This window comes from Triticum dicoccoides, chromosome 6B (genome assembly GCF_002162155.2).
Source record: "Triticum dicoccoides isolate Atlit2015 ecotype Zavitan chromosome 6B, WEW_v2.0, whole genome shotgun sequence".
In the NCBI taxonomy this organism is placed as follows: domain Eukaryota; kingdom Viridiplantae; phylum Streptophyta; class Magnoliopsida; order Poales; family Poaceae; genus Triticum; species Triticum dicoccoides.
In genome coordinates this window covers 716685133-716700300 of record NC_041391.1, presented here as the reverse complement: position 1 = coordinate 716700300, position 15168 = coordinate 716685133, and the positions used below count along the sequence as shown (strand labels likewise).

Genomic DNA, 15168 nt, shown 5'->3' with positions numbered 1-15168 from the left:
ATTTACTAGTCAAGTAAAAACGTCCGCGTAATCAGGATCTGCCTGATCGCTATCAACGGGGGACAAATTTGTTAGGGGGTGGTTTTCTAAAAAGATTGGAAGATCCGGTCAAAGAAGGTGATAGCCCTGTTCATTCGTTCCCATGGTTCGATCCTTCCCAGTAAAACGCGGCGTGTTCGAATGATGATCTCGCCCCCCTCGTCCCCCCTTGGATCCGGCCGCTGAAGAAAGGCAGATGTCCTAGCCCCTTGCAGCTAGCTGGTAGTAGGCCTCCCCAGTTACAACATGGGATCGTTACACTGACGTCACACATATTCTTGTCTTTCCTTTATATTTTCAAAAAAGAAGATACATATATTATGGAAAAATAAATAGTAAATGTGCTGTAAAATGTTCGGACGATTTTTAGAAGATGTTTCTCCCATTAAAAAATGTATGAAGATTTAAAAAATGTTCAGATATTTACGTGACAATTAAATAAAATAGTAAAATACACCGAAGGCCCTAAAAGTTTGAAATCGTTCACCGCAGGGCCTAAATGTGTGTAAGTCATTCACCGCGGGTCCTAAAGTATTCCAGATGTGTCAAGTAGGTCCTAAAAGTCGCGGGTCAAATTCACATATAGGACCTACGGTGGACAATTTTCAACTGTTAGGACCTACTTGATACACTTGAAATACTTTTATGACCTCCAATGTATTTAACTCTAACTAAAATGTTATACAATGAAACAAAAGTTGCCCAATATGTGTTAAAAACGAAACTTTTAACACATCATCTCTTTCAGATGCATACATATATACATCTCTTTTTATGACACACGAATATGCATCAAAGTACATCATGTCTTTAAAAGAAGTTGTAGCCTTGTCCTTGAAAGAATTGGTTCTTCCATAGATTTTACAGGAATACCTCAATGAATACGTTTGGATACGTCTATTTTTCCGACAAGTATTTCCGGACGGAGGGAGTAGTACGAACCAGAAATGTAAATTTTGCATCCACCAAAAGAACTTGCAATATTGTTCCAAGAAGAGATGATGATAATAATTTTATATATCAGTCAAAAAAAATGAGGAAATTGACTATTTATTATTAAGTTCGTCGGACTTTGATTATAACTACAAAGTTGATTTCTTCTTGACAAAAAATGTCTAGGGACTAGATTGTGAGAGATGATTAGTGCTATTGAAAAAGAAGAAGATCCCGCATACACACGTCGTATACATGTACAAGTATAAGGATGGTGATCGGCCCATAACTATCTACATCGGTCCATGCCTCCATCTACCGAGCCGTGCAACTCATCAGGCAGCGCCGCCGCCTCCTCGACCCTAGGCGACGAATTCATCATCTGGTGCCCCGGCCGCCAGCCGCCGGCAAATCAGGTCCCCATCAGTTCCTAACTTTCAGCGAACATCCAACTAGCCGCTCACAATTCGTCGATGTTGTTTCTAATCTCTCCATTGTCAATAGTAAAAAAAAACACAATGAAAATCGTTGCACCTAAGAAAGGATCGTAGCAAATCCTACAGAAAAATAGGATCGCGACATCTAGCACCTAAGAAAGGATTGTAACATATTTTTTTTCCTTTCCTGCTCCATAATTTTTCTCTCTCATGGAGTGATCGATCAGTATCTGTTCCATGTGTAGCAATCGATCTGTATATGACCTGTGTACAAGTGGGATCTTTTTCATTTTCCCCTAGCATTGATCATCTCTCACGCTCCAGTCCCTGGTTATTTTGTCAAGAAAAAAATAAAGAGTCAATTACATCACAGGTGACTAAACTTGGCACAAAAAGTCAGTATAGTGCTGAAACTTGTGGCATACGTTGATCTGGTTACAAAACTTGGCTTGATTGTTCATATACGGTCAGAATCACGTTTGGATACAAATAGAGGGCTGACTGGGATCGCCAGCGTGGCGACGGGCCCATTGTCAGTGGCTGCAAGGCGCGGGCAGAGGCGTCTGGCCTGGGTGTTTGCAGAAAACCCCCTGAAAGCTTTATTTTTTGTCACGAAAAAGCCCCTGCACAGGCGGGAGAGGTTTGGCCTGTTAGTTATGCGGCTCCGCATATGGCTGAATTAGTTTACCAAAACCCTCCCTCGTCGACTCCCCCGCCTCGTGCTCTCCTCTTGTGTCTCTCCTCTTGATCGTTTGCAGGCGACGGCGACGTCGATCGGGGCGACGGCATTGATCGGCGGCGTCGATGACGATGGAGCCCCGTCGGCGAGATCCTGGGGAACCAGCCCCTGTGTATGGTGAGCATGCCCTCTATCTCTCTCTCTCTCTATCCGCCACCTCTTCCCTGTTTATGTTAGGGTTTTAGTCAATGTGCTTGAATCGGTGAAAATCTTTAGATTGGTCTTGATTTCGTCAGTGGATGCTTGCTAGATACACTAACGTAAGAAGTCCCCTTTGCATTCATCCGTATGTGGGCTGTGTATAGGATTTCTCCCGGTTCCAAAAGGGCTCTGTTTTCATGATCTAAAATATTCAGATTCTCTGAATAACTAACCCCCCGTGTATAAGATTATTAGAACATGTTTGCTCCAGTGAAACCATTGGATGTGGTACAGCAGCTTCTATTTCTGATGAAATTGTACGTAACTGAATTTTTGACACTTGCTAACTGAATGTTTGACAATTGATAACTGAATGTTTGGACAACAGTAGATATTTGAAAGTTAGGAATTTTAAGCAGTAAGCAGTGTTAACTACAAATCCAGTAGTTAGTTCCATTATTTGTGACTGGACATGACAGAATCGTAATGGAATTTGACATTAGTGTTAAATGAAGATGTGCATTCTCAACTGAATTTATTTTGGTTGTGAGAACTATAGATCCCTGCTTTTTTTCTTTGCACTAAATTGCAGTTGCATGCTGTTTTTGGCACTATGAAGTGAACATGTTAGCTGTTGTAAGCATAATTAATTGAAGATGTGTATATTTTACTGAATGTTTTTGCATTCTCTACATTGTAGGTGATTTTGATGGGCGGTTCACGGTTGAAATTCATCACAAAGGATTTTTCTATGGAGCTGGGCCGCTGTGCGCCGCCGCTGGGCCGCGGGGCCGCTGCGCCGCTGTGGAGCCGCCGCCGCCGCGCCGCTAGGCCGCGGGGCCGCTGCGCCGCTGCTATGGCGACGCCGCCGCCGGCGTGCAGCCGCTCTGATGAACCAAGGGAAGAGCCGCCACTCTGCTATGGAATTGGGGATCGCGGGTTAGTGATTTTGGACAGACAGAATTCAGGTCGTGGGGTTTTTTGTGACAAAAATAAAGCTTCCAGGTGGTTTTCTGCAAACACCCAGGCCATACGCCTCTGCCGTGCCTTGCAGCCATTGACAATGGGCCCGTCGCCACGCTGGCGATCCCAGTCAGCCCTCTATTCGTATCCAAACGCGATTCTGACCGTATATGAACGATCAAGCCAAGTTTTGTAACCAGATCAACGTATGCCATAAATTTTAGCACTAAACTGATTTTTTGTGTCAAGTTTAGACACCTGTGGTGTAATTGACTCAAAAATAAACTTTGTAGTTATAATCAAATTTCAACGAACTTAATAATAAATAATCAATTTCCTCAAAAAAAATTGCTTCTTCAGTGGTCAGCTGAGCGGAGTGGGGTCTGTCCACCGCTTCTCTCCGCAGCAGCATCCACCACTACTCCGCCCCCCTCCCATATCTCCTCCGGCGAGCCCCACGCCTCGCTCGCCGGATGTCGGTGGACCCCGATGCTGACCCCCTCCGCCGGCACCCCGCCGCCTCCACCTCCCTTCTCCCGCTCTAGCCCCGCCCCCAGCACGACCTCCTGCTTCCTCCCCACCCTCACCCGCCACCGCCGTCGCCGACGATGCCTCCCCGTCCCCAAAGCCGCCGCCTTTCCGCCCCGGCGCGCGGCAGCCGCGCTCTCCGCCAGCAACCTCCCCGCCCCCGAGCAGACCCCCTCCACCTCCGCCTCCCCCGCGCGCCCCTCCCCCACGGCCTTCACCGCGGGGGGCTACCGCGCCGGCGGGCCAGGGGGCGAGGACCCGCTGGTCTCCAAGCTGCGGACCCAGCTGGGCGTCATCCACCCGCTGCCGGCCCCGCCCCCTCTCCCGTCCCTCCCCCGCTCCGTGCTCGGCCTCTTCGCGCTCTTCTTCTTCGTGGGCGCGGCCTTCGACAAGCTGCTCACGCTGCGCCGGCGCCGCCGCGCCGAGCGCGAGGTCCGGGTGAACGGGTCGTGGCCGCAGGTGCCCACCTCCGGCTTCTCGCTCTTCCTGGAGGAGAAGGACCTGCAGCGCAAGGAGTCGGTGGAGTGGGTCAACATGGTGCTCGGCAAGCTCTGGAAGGTCTACCGCCCCGGCATCGAGGGCTGGATCGTCGGCCTGCTCCAGCCCGTCATCGACAACCTCCAGAAGCCGGACTACGTCAACCGCGTCGAGATCCGGCAGTTCCACCTCGGCGAGGAGCCGCTCTCCGTCAGGAACGTCGAGCGCCGGACCTCACGCCGGGCCAACGACCTGCAGTGAGTCTCCTCTTCTTCGTGTCAGCGAGTTCTTAAGCATAATTCAGTCACCTGCACTTGATTTGGGTGGAAAATTTACTTTCATCATTAGACCAATGGTAGGTTCATTCAGACATTGGTGTTAGAAACTATCCAAACAGTTTCAGACTCTCAGTGTGATTGACAGCACCATTTGGAGCAGAATGGGGAAATCTGTGGATTTATGATAATGATCATAGTTTTAGTTTTTCTTTAGGGAAACAGGGTGTATATTAGTCTGAGAATAATTAATCTTTGTGCAATATATTACCTACGTCTCAAATTACTTGTCTTAGATTTGTCTAGATACGGATGTATCTAATGCTAAAATGTGTCTAGATACATCCATATCTAGAGAAATCTAAGACAAGTAATTCGGGGCGGAGGGAGTGTCAGTTAAGATCAATAAGCAACTGTGTGATTGCTTTACAGATGTGGAAGCAGACTACCTCATGTACTTGATTCATATTACTACGATGTGGGTGTTTCTGTTAGTCATTGCTGCGAGAATTGTGTTTATCTTACTGTTATTACCCATTGGTAAAGAAAATAAGTTAGAATTGGTTAACTCAGTTGTGTGTTTCAGGTACCAAATCGGCATCCGTTATGCTGGCGATGCACGCATGGCATTGGCTCTCTCGTTAAAGTTCAGTGCTGTGCCAATTGTCGTGCCGGTCTGGGTTCGAGATTTTGATATCGACGGGGAGCTGTGGGTTAAACTAAGGCTTATTCCGACAGAACCATGGGTGGGAGCTGTGTCTTGGGCATTTGTGTCGCTCCCGAAGATAAAGTTTGAGCTGTCGCTGTTCCGGCTCTTCAATCTTATGGGTATGTACTTCCTCTGTCCTGGTTTATTAGTGCCCTCATATTTTGGGTCAATTTTGATCATACATTTCATTAATAAAATATGAATTATGCGTAGTAAAAATAATATCATTGAAAACTTCTTTCAAATATGAACCCAACGCTATAATTATTGTGACATATAACTTATATTTTGATACTCATATATGGTCAAACTTTAGCCAAAATCCGAGGGGGACTGATAAACCCAGACTTATACAACCTTACTGTTCCCATTTGCAACTTATACCTATTTTAGTGATTTTGAGGTCGATTAGCATGGGCTATCGAAAGACAGAATATGGTTGGAACATCTTAACCAATTTAACTTATTTGCAACATACGTGGTAGAATATCATAATTTAGGATTATTCAGTTGCTTTCTAAGATTGGGGTGTGTGGCAGTTCAACTAAACTGAAGAAATATTACCCTCCTCTCTTCTGCGCTTTATAAAAAATGGAAGCTATATTACCCTCCTCTCTTCTGCGCATATGTCTAGTATTCATTCCTGCGGGCATTGAGATGGTTGAAAGAAAATGAGAGGATACTCTTAGGACTGTACATTTTCTATGTCTTAATTTAGTGGTTTTCTGCATGCAGAACACTGTCAATATGTTATACTCCCTCCGTCCCAAAATAAGTGCCTCAACTTAGTACAAGTTGTACTAAAGTTGAGACACATATTTTGGGACAGACTACTGCCACTTATGTGTTCTGTTTCCTATTCATAAGCTCTTGTAGTCTCGTTCACACTCTGCTGGGTGATTGTGAGCTCATATTTTTCTCTGTATCTCTTTGATGACATGGCCAGCAATTAATTTGATTCTTTGCTAACAATGTGCTAAAAAAATCTCTGCATGTACACGTTGCTCGTCTCCAACAGCAATTCCTGTTCTGTCAATGTAAGCTCTATCATCTAAAATATCTATGCTGAATCATGGTTACATACTGGTGTTGATACATTTGGAAATGCCTGTTGATGCATTTATTCATTTTGTAGTTACTGTTTTTTTGTTCTGCCAAGATGATGTACTCTGTTTTCTTGTTTACTGCATGGTTCTAGAAGATCAAATACTGATCTATGTGTATAGAACAGTTGCTATAAATTAGTTGAGCTACCAATGTCACTTTTGATCCCAACTTGTACTTTTTTTATGAACCACTTGACTTAATTGGCTACTGTAACTTATTCTCTTCATGAATAATTGAATATGAATAACAACAGATAAAGGATTCTGTTAGTAGTTGTGGTTCAGATTTCCAGAACATAGACGGTGTTTTGGATTCAGTGGTGAACACATTTAATTGAAGACTTGAAGTCCCATTACATTGCTTGTATCATGTTTCAGGACAATTCTATAGTCATGCCCAGATTTCATGCCTTCATGCTCAGCTCTTTCTCGGAGAAAAAAATAACACTTTTTATGCTTTGATAGAAAGTTCGCGTACCCTTATCTAGTGACCTAATAAGTTACTTGTGATTTCTGCTACTAGATTTCTCACGAAACTTCTGACGGAAGACCTGCCACGTCTCTTTGTCCGGCCCAAAAAGATTGTCCTTGATTTTGAGAAGGGGAGAGCTACGGGACCTGTTGCGGGAGATGTTGCAAGCGACATAATTCAAAATGTTGCAAGCGGTATAATGCAAGGAGTTGCAAGTGACTTAGTTCAAGATGTTCAAGATGGAAACAAGGACTTTGTTGGAGAGCTATCTGTGACACTAGTTGACGCTAGGAAGCTTAGCTTTGTCTTGTTCGGTAAGGGCTCTCTGCTTTCACTTGTGTCTGATTTAGCATCTGTTTTATTTAGTTTAGAGCTGACATCCAATTCATTTCTGTATACCCAATGGTGTACTGCCTTGTTGCGTCAGGCAAGAAAGTGCTCTAACAAATTTCCGCATTTAGAGCACGATAGGCCTTGGCAAACACTTGAGCCGGGTTTGAAAAGGACTCCCCACCTCCCACCCCCTCAAGGGCTGAAACAGTTAGCTCTGGCCCAGCCTATAGTGCTCCTGGGTTTTTCTGGTTTGGACTTCGTGCTCTGGTCCATATTAAAGCAGTGGTATACCGATGAAAGGTTCTTCACAGTCGAGTTTGTACTTATATTGAGTCTCTCTGTTTTCAAAAGCCGGCATAAATTAAATTAAATTAAATGCATTGATTCAATCACACATAGGCTAAAAGAGGCATTAAAAACAGTTAATTTTTGTCACAAGCCTTTGTTTCGTGTTGACGAAGCTTTGGGGCACTTCATTTCACTTGCAGGGAAGACAGATCCATACGTTGCCATGATTCTTGGTGATCAAGTCATAAAGAGCAAGAAGAACAGCCAAACAACTGTGACTGGCCTGCCAGAAGAACCAATTTGGAATCAAGTAAAGCTCTGACGAACTTCTGCTTCACACTCACTTGCTCTAACTGAAATATTTCTCATATCTGCTGCCATGCTTATAAACACTCCACATGAACCAGGATTTTCATATGCTGGTCGTAAACCCTCGCAAGCAAAAGTTGTGTATTCAAGTGAAGGACACGGTTGGTTTCACCGACATCACTATTGGCACTGGAGAGGTATGATCTGACTGTCAACAGTTTTGTTTCTCCACTCTCACTATTTTGTTGCATACTCTGCCTATTCATTTGCTTTCTGGTTCAACACACAGAGATTGGGATGATTCCAGTTAGATGGTTTTATAACTGCAAGTGAGATGAACTTCGCTGCTAATATTCTTTTCAGGTTGATCTAAGCTCACTCAAAGACACGGTACCCACCGACAAGATTGTCACGTTATACGGCGGGTGGGGCTTCTTCGGAAAGCGGTCATCCGGCGAGGTCCTCCTCCGGCTCACATACAAAGCGTACGTCGAGGACGAGGAAGACGAGACGGTCAAAACCGAGTACGCCACGGGCTACATTTCGGACGAGGACACGCTAGACTTTGTCCAGCTCGACGGTACCAGGCGGGGCGAGGTCAACGGCAACGAGAGGGAGACCTTCATGGACCTGCTGGCCGCGCTGCTCGTGAGTGAGGAGTTCCAGGGCATCGTGTCATCGGCCGAAACCAGAAGCTCGAGAGACGCCGAGCAGGCCGAGGAGCCGAAACCCGGTGACGACGTCACGGCCGCCGGTGTCGCCGTAGATGCGGGCCCAGTGTCCAGTAACCCCGAAGGTAAACAGTTTTTTTATGTTTTTTGGACCCATGAGGCTTGCTTGTTTACTGTGTGGGTCTATGTATGTTTATGCTGGTCATGAGCTGATTTGGAAGGCTTTTCTTGTCTGCCTTTGGTGTCTCAGATAGGGCCCTGGTCTGGCTTGCTGCCATAACCAGCGTGATGCTGCTCGTCTCCTCCAACATTGGTGGCTCGGGGTACTTTAACCCATAGAATGGTTATCTTCTCATCAGACTTGATCCACCGAAGATGCGTCTACCGTTTTTTCGATTTTCGCGATTTTCGCACTCATTCCACGGAGGAGAAATTTTTGCATCGCTTTGACAATTGTATATTCCTTGTTATAGCAGAGTAATCAGAAAATGGCATGATTTTTTGTGAGGTTACTGTATTTTTCTTATGGTTATCTTTTTTTTTCTGTATGGAAGGAAGAGACCATCTGTAATTTGTGGTTGGGAACTGGGGCAGGTTTGATTATTATTTGTTAATTAGAATTAATTAGTTATTAACTGGTTGGATTAGTTAAATGAATGTGAATGGGGATGTAGCTCAAATGGTATAGCACTTATGTTGCATCTTATATATACTTTTTGCATCTTGCTTTTTTAAAGGATATTCTTTTTATACCTTACAAAAAAGAGTGAAAACAGTGTTGACACGCTGCTTGGGCTTCTGCCTTCTTTAGTTGGGCTGAAGGTGGAGGCTGATCCACTTTCGAAAATAAAGTGTAATTCGACCTCAGGTGGAATTTGGTGCCTAACATTTTTTGTTTGTTTTTAGGTTGCTCACCACAACATTGGCTAACCTCTGCAAGTTTCTCAAAAAACCCTAAAAGAAGTTTCTAAAAAAAAACCCGCAACAACCAATAATACAGATATACAAAAACACAATGTAAATGCATATGCGACAAATCATTCAATGTGACAGACTATGGAAGATGATCACAACAAGTCCTATGTAAAAATGTTTCCGGTTTAAAACGCATAAGAAAAATAACTTATGCAAGAAAACAAAGAATGCCTGTGCAAAAAATGCAAGAAAACCAGGCGCGGACCCATGTGGGGGCCATGCACCTATTTAATATCTATTTTTTTCCTTTAAAAGAACTTTTAGCTCGTTTGTTTTAGTTTCCGTATGAAGTATGTATATCTCCATTTTTGCATGGGTGAAAGGAACCATCCGTTTGTCTTTCGTACATATTTATTGATCATAACTAGTTAATACTAATTGCTCTAATTAATGTGATTGATATCAATGGGGATGTAGCTCAAATGGTAGAGCATTTATACGGCTTATAAAAGGCAGGGGGATCGATACCTCCCATCTCCATATTATTTTTCTTATTTTATTTTATTATTTTGATAATCTTTTTGCTGAAGAATATTTTACCGGCAAGAGAGAGAGAGAGAGAGAGAGAGAGAGAGAGAGAGAGAGAGAGAGAGAGAGAGAGATCCTTATTTGGGCCGGAAGGTGGAATTTGTAACTGGAAGGTGGAGGCCCAACCACTTTAACAAAAGAATCCTTATTTGGGCCGGAAGGTGGAATTTCAGTGTCAACATTGTAGCGTATCATGCCAGTGCGACTACCTACCCCTTCAAAAAAAAATTGATTCTCGAAAAAAAAACCTCAACAAATGCCAGTGCGACTAAGTTCTAGAAGCTTCTAAAATAAATACTTGTAGAAAAGCACAACTGCAACAAAAAATATTGTATCCTAAAAACAGTTATATGCAGACACAAAATATAAAATACATATGCTGGGCAGAATGAAAGAAAACCAGGCGTGGACCCATGTGCAGGCCATGCACCTACTAAATTTCTAGAAATTCAATAAAATCCGTTTAAAATTTGAGAAAACATATGAAAATCTCCTGATTTTATTTTAAAAACAATTCATATCATTGTCTTCCCCCTCCTACGTCGTCAAAAATGTTTTTGGGACCGCTCATGAAAAAAACACCTATTGCAACATACTTGCCAATAGTACTTCATGAAATATCATTTTGCTAGAATAAGAAATATCATCTGAGATGGTTGATCAAAGCACAAACTTGCCTCGATATGGAAGAAATTTTTTTGTGGGGTTTTTAACCACTTACCTATTTTTTCTTTTAGATATATTGATTGGTTAGAAAGATCTACCTTTAAACTAATAGTGCAATCATTTTTTCCTAACTCAAATCTTAATCATTTCTTTCCAAAAATATTGGGCATGTCATTTGGTGCCAACTCAAACATTAAAAAATATGACCAAGTTGTTTCTTCAAAAAATACCTAAATACCAGATAGATAAATCATGAAAACACATTTCTTGGATATAATTATATTGATTTGGTATTATGGATATTGAGAATTTTCTCTATAAATTTAATCTACTTTTATATGGCTTATATATATTTCGTGGGGAAGAGAATTTTTTTGGGGTAACAGGAGCCATCAGTGATGCTGGTTGCTGGTAGGAATCTTAGCTTTTTATTGTTCGGTAATGATTCTTTGCTTTCAATTGTCTGTGATTTGCAATCTGCATATCTTCTATATCTAAATAGGAGCACCCCACCATTTGATTTCTCTAAACATGCAGCCTATCCACATCAGCAGGCTGCCACGTCAGCAGTTCTCCACCAATCAGCCGTGAGTCATGCAGCCCATTCAGCTTAACTATCGCGATAACTTTTGATAAGTAGAAAAAAAGGTCAGTCGCTATACTCTCCACGCAAGAGTCCATTGCTTGCCAGGCATAACAAAGGGTAATCAATACTTGCATGCGTTGGTTCCACAGATTAGCCATTAATATAGGAAACTGATGCTAGCTAGGTTACGATGCGAGAATTATTCATTACGATTGAGAATTTATGCTCGGACGACTAGGTACCTTCATCTCCCTGGACAAATAAATCTCCATCGAGTCGCTACAAAAATCCCAACCGATTCTGCCATCTTTCCTGTATCTATACTTTCCATACCAAGCCTTCTACAGAGCTCTCTACGGCCTCCGCCGCTCCACGGGCGCGGACGCCAGCGCCGGTAGGCCTAAGCGTGGGTGGGCGACGCCGAGCGCGAGTACCCCGGCCAGTGCTCGCGTACGGCCCAATAGTATATGGACTGATTTTGCACTGAAAGAGGGTCAGGTTTTCTTACCTTTTGCTAATCGGCTCATGTATTTGTATGCAATGGAAAACATAGCGATTGCACATGTATTTCTCTGCAATGAAAAACATAGCGATGCCATCATTCTATTTTGGTTCATTAAATACGTACATGGATTTTTTTTTTTGCGGGGTTTACTTCCTTGGATTTTCAAGTGGATTATCTTTATATCTTCCTAACTGACTTACAGCTAGCAGTGCCAGATTGGTAATTATACCTTTTTCGACACGAGGTAACTATGCACCAGCCCTTTTTGTATGATGATGATTGGTTGTTATACTCATATTGGATTGATTATTATTTTTCTGCCATACGATGTTGCGTTTCTACACTGGAGCACCTTCAGTCATTTGTGCACCTACAGGCGTGTGTAATCTGGACTATATATGTTTGATAATTTTCTTCAAAATTGTATTCTTCATTTCTAGTGACACCATTGGTTCAATTGCAAAATCTGTCTGAGTGTATTATATACCTTTGGCATTGTGACAGGACTAATGTAAATACTTTTGCCTCTCTTAAATCATCACATTAGTTTTGATTATAACATATTATTGCAGAAGTTACATTACAGAACAATCTCGCATTACTACACCCATGAAGCATCACTATGATATAGTACCTTACATCCTCAAAGTTGGTGAACTGAAACACAACTGCTATGCCATAACTATAGCATCTAATTTATATTCTTATTCTTATTAGGCAGTAGGCAGTTACTCGATAAGATGGAAAAATATATTATGTTCTGTATATACTTTGCTGTGGTCAGTACAAAATAATAAGACATGCATTTTTGATGTCCTAATAGATGTGATCCTGAACCTAAATATTATTTATAATTACATTATGTTTTATAGATAGCTTCCCCTTCAGATTTTCCATGCGCATTACAGTCACTTTTTACAAATTCCCGCCGCAACGCGCGGGGTGTCTTCTAGTTTAGTTTAGAGTCAAGATCCAATTCCTTTCTGTGGATCCAATATTTTATTTCTAACGATTTGTTGTACTGCCATGATTGAAAATGAATAGATTCAAAGTTTTCCCGCAAAAAAATATATCAAGAAAGTGCTCTAACAATTTTCTGCAGTTAGACTATTAGAGTACGATAGGTAGGCAAACTTTGAGCTTGGTTAAAAAAGACTGCTCCCACCCACCCCTCTAAGGACTGAAATAGTTATAGCTCTAGCCCAGTCCATATTGTTCTTGGATATTATGGTTGAGACATTTGTGCTCAGGTCTATATTAGAGTACTAGTATATCAATGGAAATACAGTCGAAGGGTCCACTCATAGAAAAACCCAACCTTTCCCGCATCCGGCACTAATTATTTTTAACGTCTAACTAGCGCGGAGAATCCGGCCGAACGGTTACGCAACACTTGGGCGCCTGGGCCAAAATTCCGCTTACCAAGGTGCTTCTATTGAACCACACTTACGTAAGCTGAAAAAGGGAATAAAAACTTAATTCATGTTTCTCACAAACCTCTCTTTCATGTTGGCGAAAGTTTAGACGTTTCATTTCAGTTGCAGCCTCTCTTTCATGTTGATGATTCTTGGTGATCAAGTCATAAAGAGCAAGAGTACAACGACTGTCAAACAATTGTGGCTGGCCTACCAGGAGAACCAATTTGGAATCGGGTAAAGTTCTACCATCACTCAAAGATTGTCATGTAATACGGAGGGTGGGCTTCTTCAGGAAGCGGTCATCCGGCGAGGTCCTCCTTCGGCTCACATACAAAGCATATGTTGAGGACGAAGAGGACGAAACGGTGAAGGCCAAGTATGCCACGGGTAACAATTTGGATGAGGACACGTTGTACTTTGTCCAGCTCGACCGTGCCAGGCGGGGCGACCTGTTGGCCGTGCTGCTCGTGAGTGAGGACTTCTAGGGCATAGTGTCGCCGGCTGAGAATAGGAGAGGAATGCTGGGAAAGGCTGAGGAGGTGAAAGCCGGCGATAATGTCATCGCCGTTGGTGCCGCCTCTGTTGACACGGACTATGCCCAGTAGCTCCGAAGGTGAATTTATTTTTTCTTTGTGAATCCACTGGGAGCTTACTTGTCTAGAGATGACTTGGAAGCCCTTCTTCTTTGATATAAGTGTATATTCCGTTTTTCTGGAGCCTGAAATTTTTTGCTGTTATTTTCTTTAAAAAAATCAGTTTTAGTTTCCGTGTGTATATCTTTATATAGAAAAAAGGAACCATCTGTAGTATTTATTAATGCTAATTGATCGATACTACTAATTGTTTTCATTAATTAAATGGATATCAATGGGGATGTAGCTCAAATGGTAGAGCATTTATGACGCTAATAAAAGGCAGGGGGATCGATACCTCCCATCTCCAATTTATTTATTTATTTGTTTTCTATCGATTTGTTTTGCTGCAGAAAATTCAAATTTTATTTTAACGTGAACAAAAGAAAGGAAAAACTGTGTTAGACGCTCCATGGCCTTCTGCCTCGACCTTTTAACTGGGCTGGAAGGAGCGGGCCCAGTTAATTTAACAAAAGTATCTTTATTTTGGGCCGGTAGATGGAATTTAGTATCAACACTGTATCGTATCGTGCCAGTGCAATAGTCCCATCACTGCCTAAAAAAAAAGTCCCATGACTACGCACATGCATCATTTTCTTCATGACTATGACTAGGAGCTAGTCGATGAAAGTTCCAAAAAAAAAGGAGCTAGTCGATGAAGAGAAGAACCTTACGCGGCAGCAACATTCCGTTAGGAGTCATCCACGTTGGATCCCTCTGGTGGGTTGGGAATACAAGTAATAGAGATTTTTTTTCCTGATTTAAAAATCACACTTTCTTAAAAAAAACAAGGTGTGTCTTTTAGGATCACGCAACGCAGCCCTATCCCCAATACAACCTAGGGTTTCTCCCCCGTCATCATCGTCATCCTCCTTCGCCGGTAGATCACCGCCTCCTCCTCTCTGACTCCATTGGCGAGGGTGTGCGGGGAGTCCCCGATCTACCGGTGGAAACAATAGGTCTCCTCTTTTGGGCCTTACGTAGGTCTCCGTTCGTTAGTGGTGAGATGATGGTGAGGCCGTCCGCGTGGAATAAAATCTTCCCCCCTCATCCTTGTTTCGGTGATACTTCTTCGTATCGTCAGGAGGCGTGTTGAAGATTGTGTGCCCTCAGATCTGGTTCTTCGGGGTCCCGCATTCTCTTCTGCAGGTTTGTCTCGGTTGTGCTGTTTGTGGAGTGGAAAACGTGGGTGTGCGTGCTGGTCCTCTATCTTCAGTTCCGACGAATTAAGGTTGGTCAAACATGGCCTCGTAGGGGAGCGAGAGAGATTTGTGTTCCCCGACTATGTTTTGCCGGAACCGGGGCTTTCTAAAGACCCTCTCTTTCTTTCTTTTTCCCTGAGGCGGTCATTTGCTACGCCGATCGTGGCTGCTGGCATCTTCTAGTCTACATTATGACTTCCTTGCTGCTGTTTTTACAAATTCCTGGGTTTAAACAA

General features: G+C 43.0%; 1 protein-coding gene across 1 annotated transcript; it reads left to right on the top strand.

The window, feature by feature from the left end:
- The first annotated feature begins 3641 nt into the window (after window positions 1-3641).
- Window positions 3642-9126, top strand: LOC119325555 (extended synaptotagmin-1-like). Its single transcript, XM_037599284.1, has 8 exons — window positions 3642-4514; window positions 5119-5360; window positions 6260-6278; window positions 6871-7133; window positions 7641-7750; window positions 7848-7946; window positions 8113-8545; window positions 8671-9126. Exons 1-8 carry the CDS (start codon window positions 3742-3744, stop codon window positions 8757-8759), a joined length of 2028 nt encoding a protein of 675 aa, XP_037455181.1. The 5' UTR covers window positions 3642-3741; the 3' UTR covers window positions 8760-9126.
- The last annotated feature ends 6042 nt before the right edge of the window (window positions 9127-15168 follow it).

Coding starts and splice junctions, on each gene's coding strand:
- LOC119325555 (XM_037599284.1), top strand. CDS start 3,742: ATGCTGACCCCCTCCGCCGGCACCCCGCCGCCTCCACCTCCCTTCTCC. Junction 4,515..5,118: donor CGCCGGGCCAACGACCTGCA/GTGAGTCTCCTC, acceptor TGTGTGTTTCAG/GTACCAAATCGGCATCCGTT. Junction 7,751..7,847: donor AAGAACCAATTTGGAATCAA/GTAAAGCTCTGA, acceptor CACATGAACCAG/GATTTTCATATGCTGGTCGT.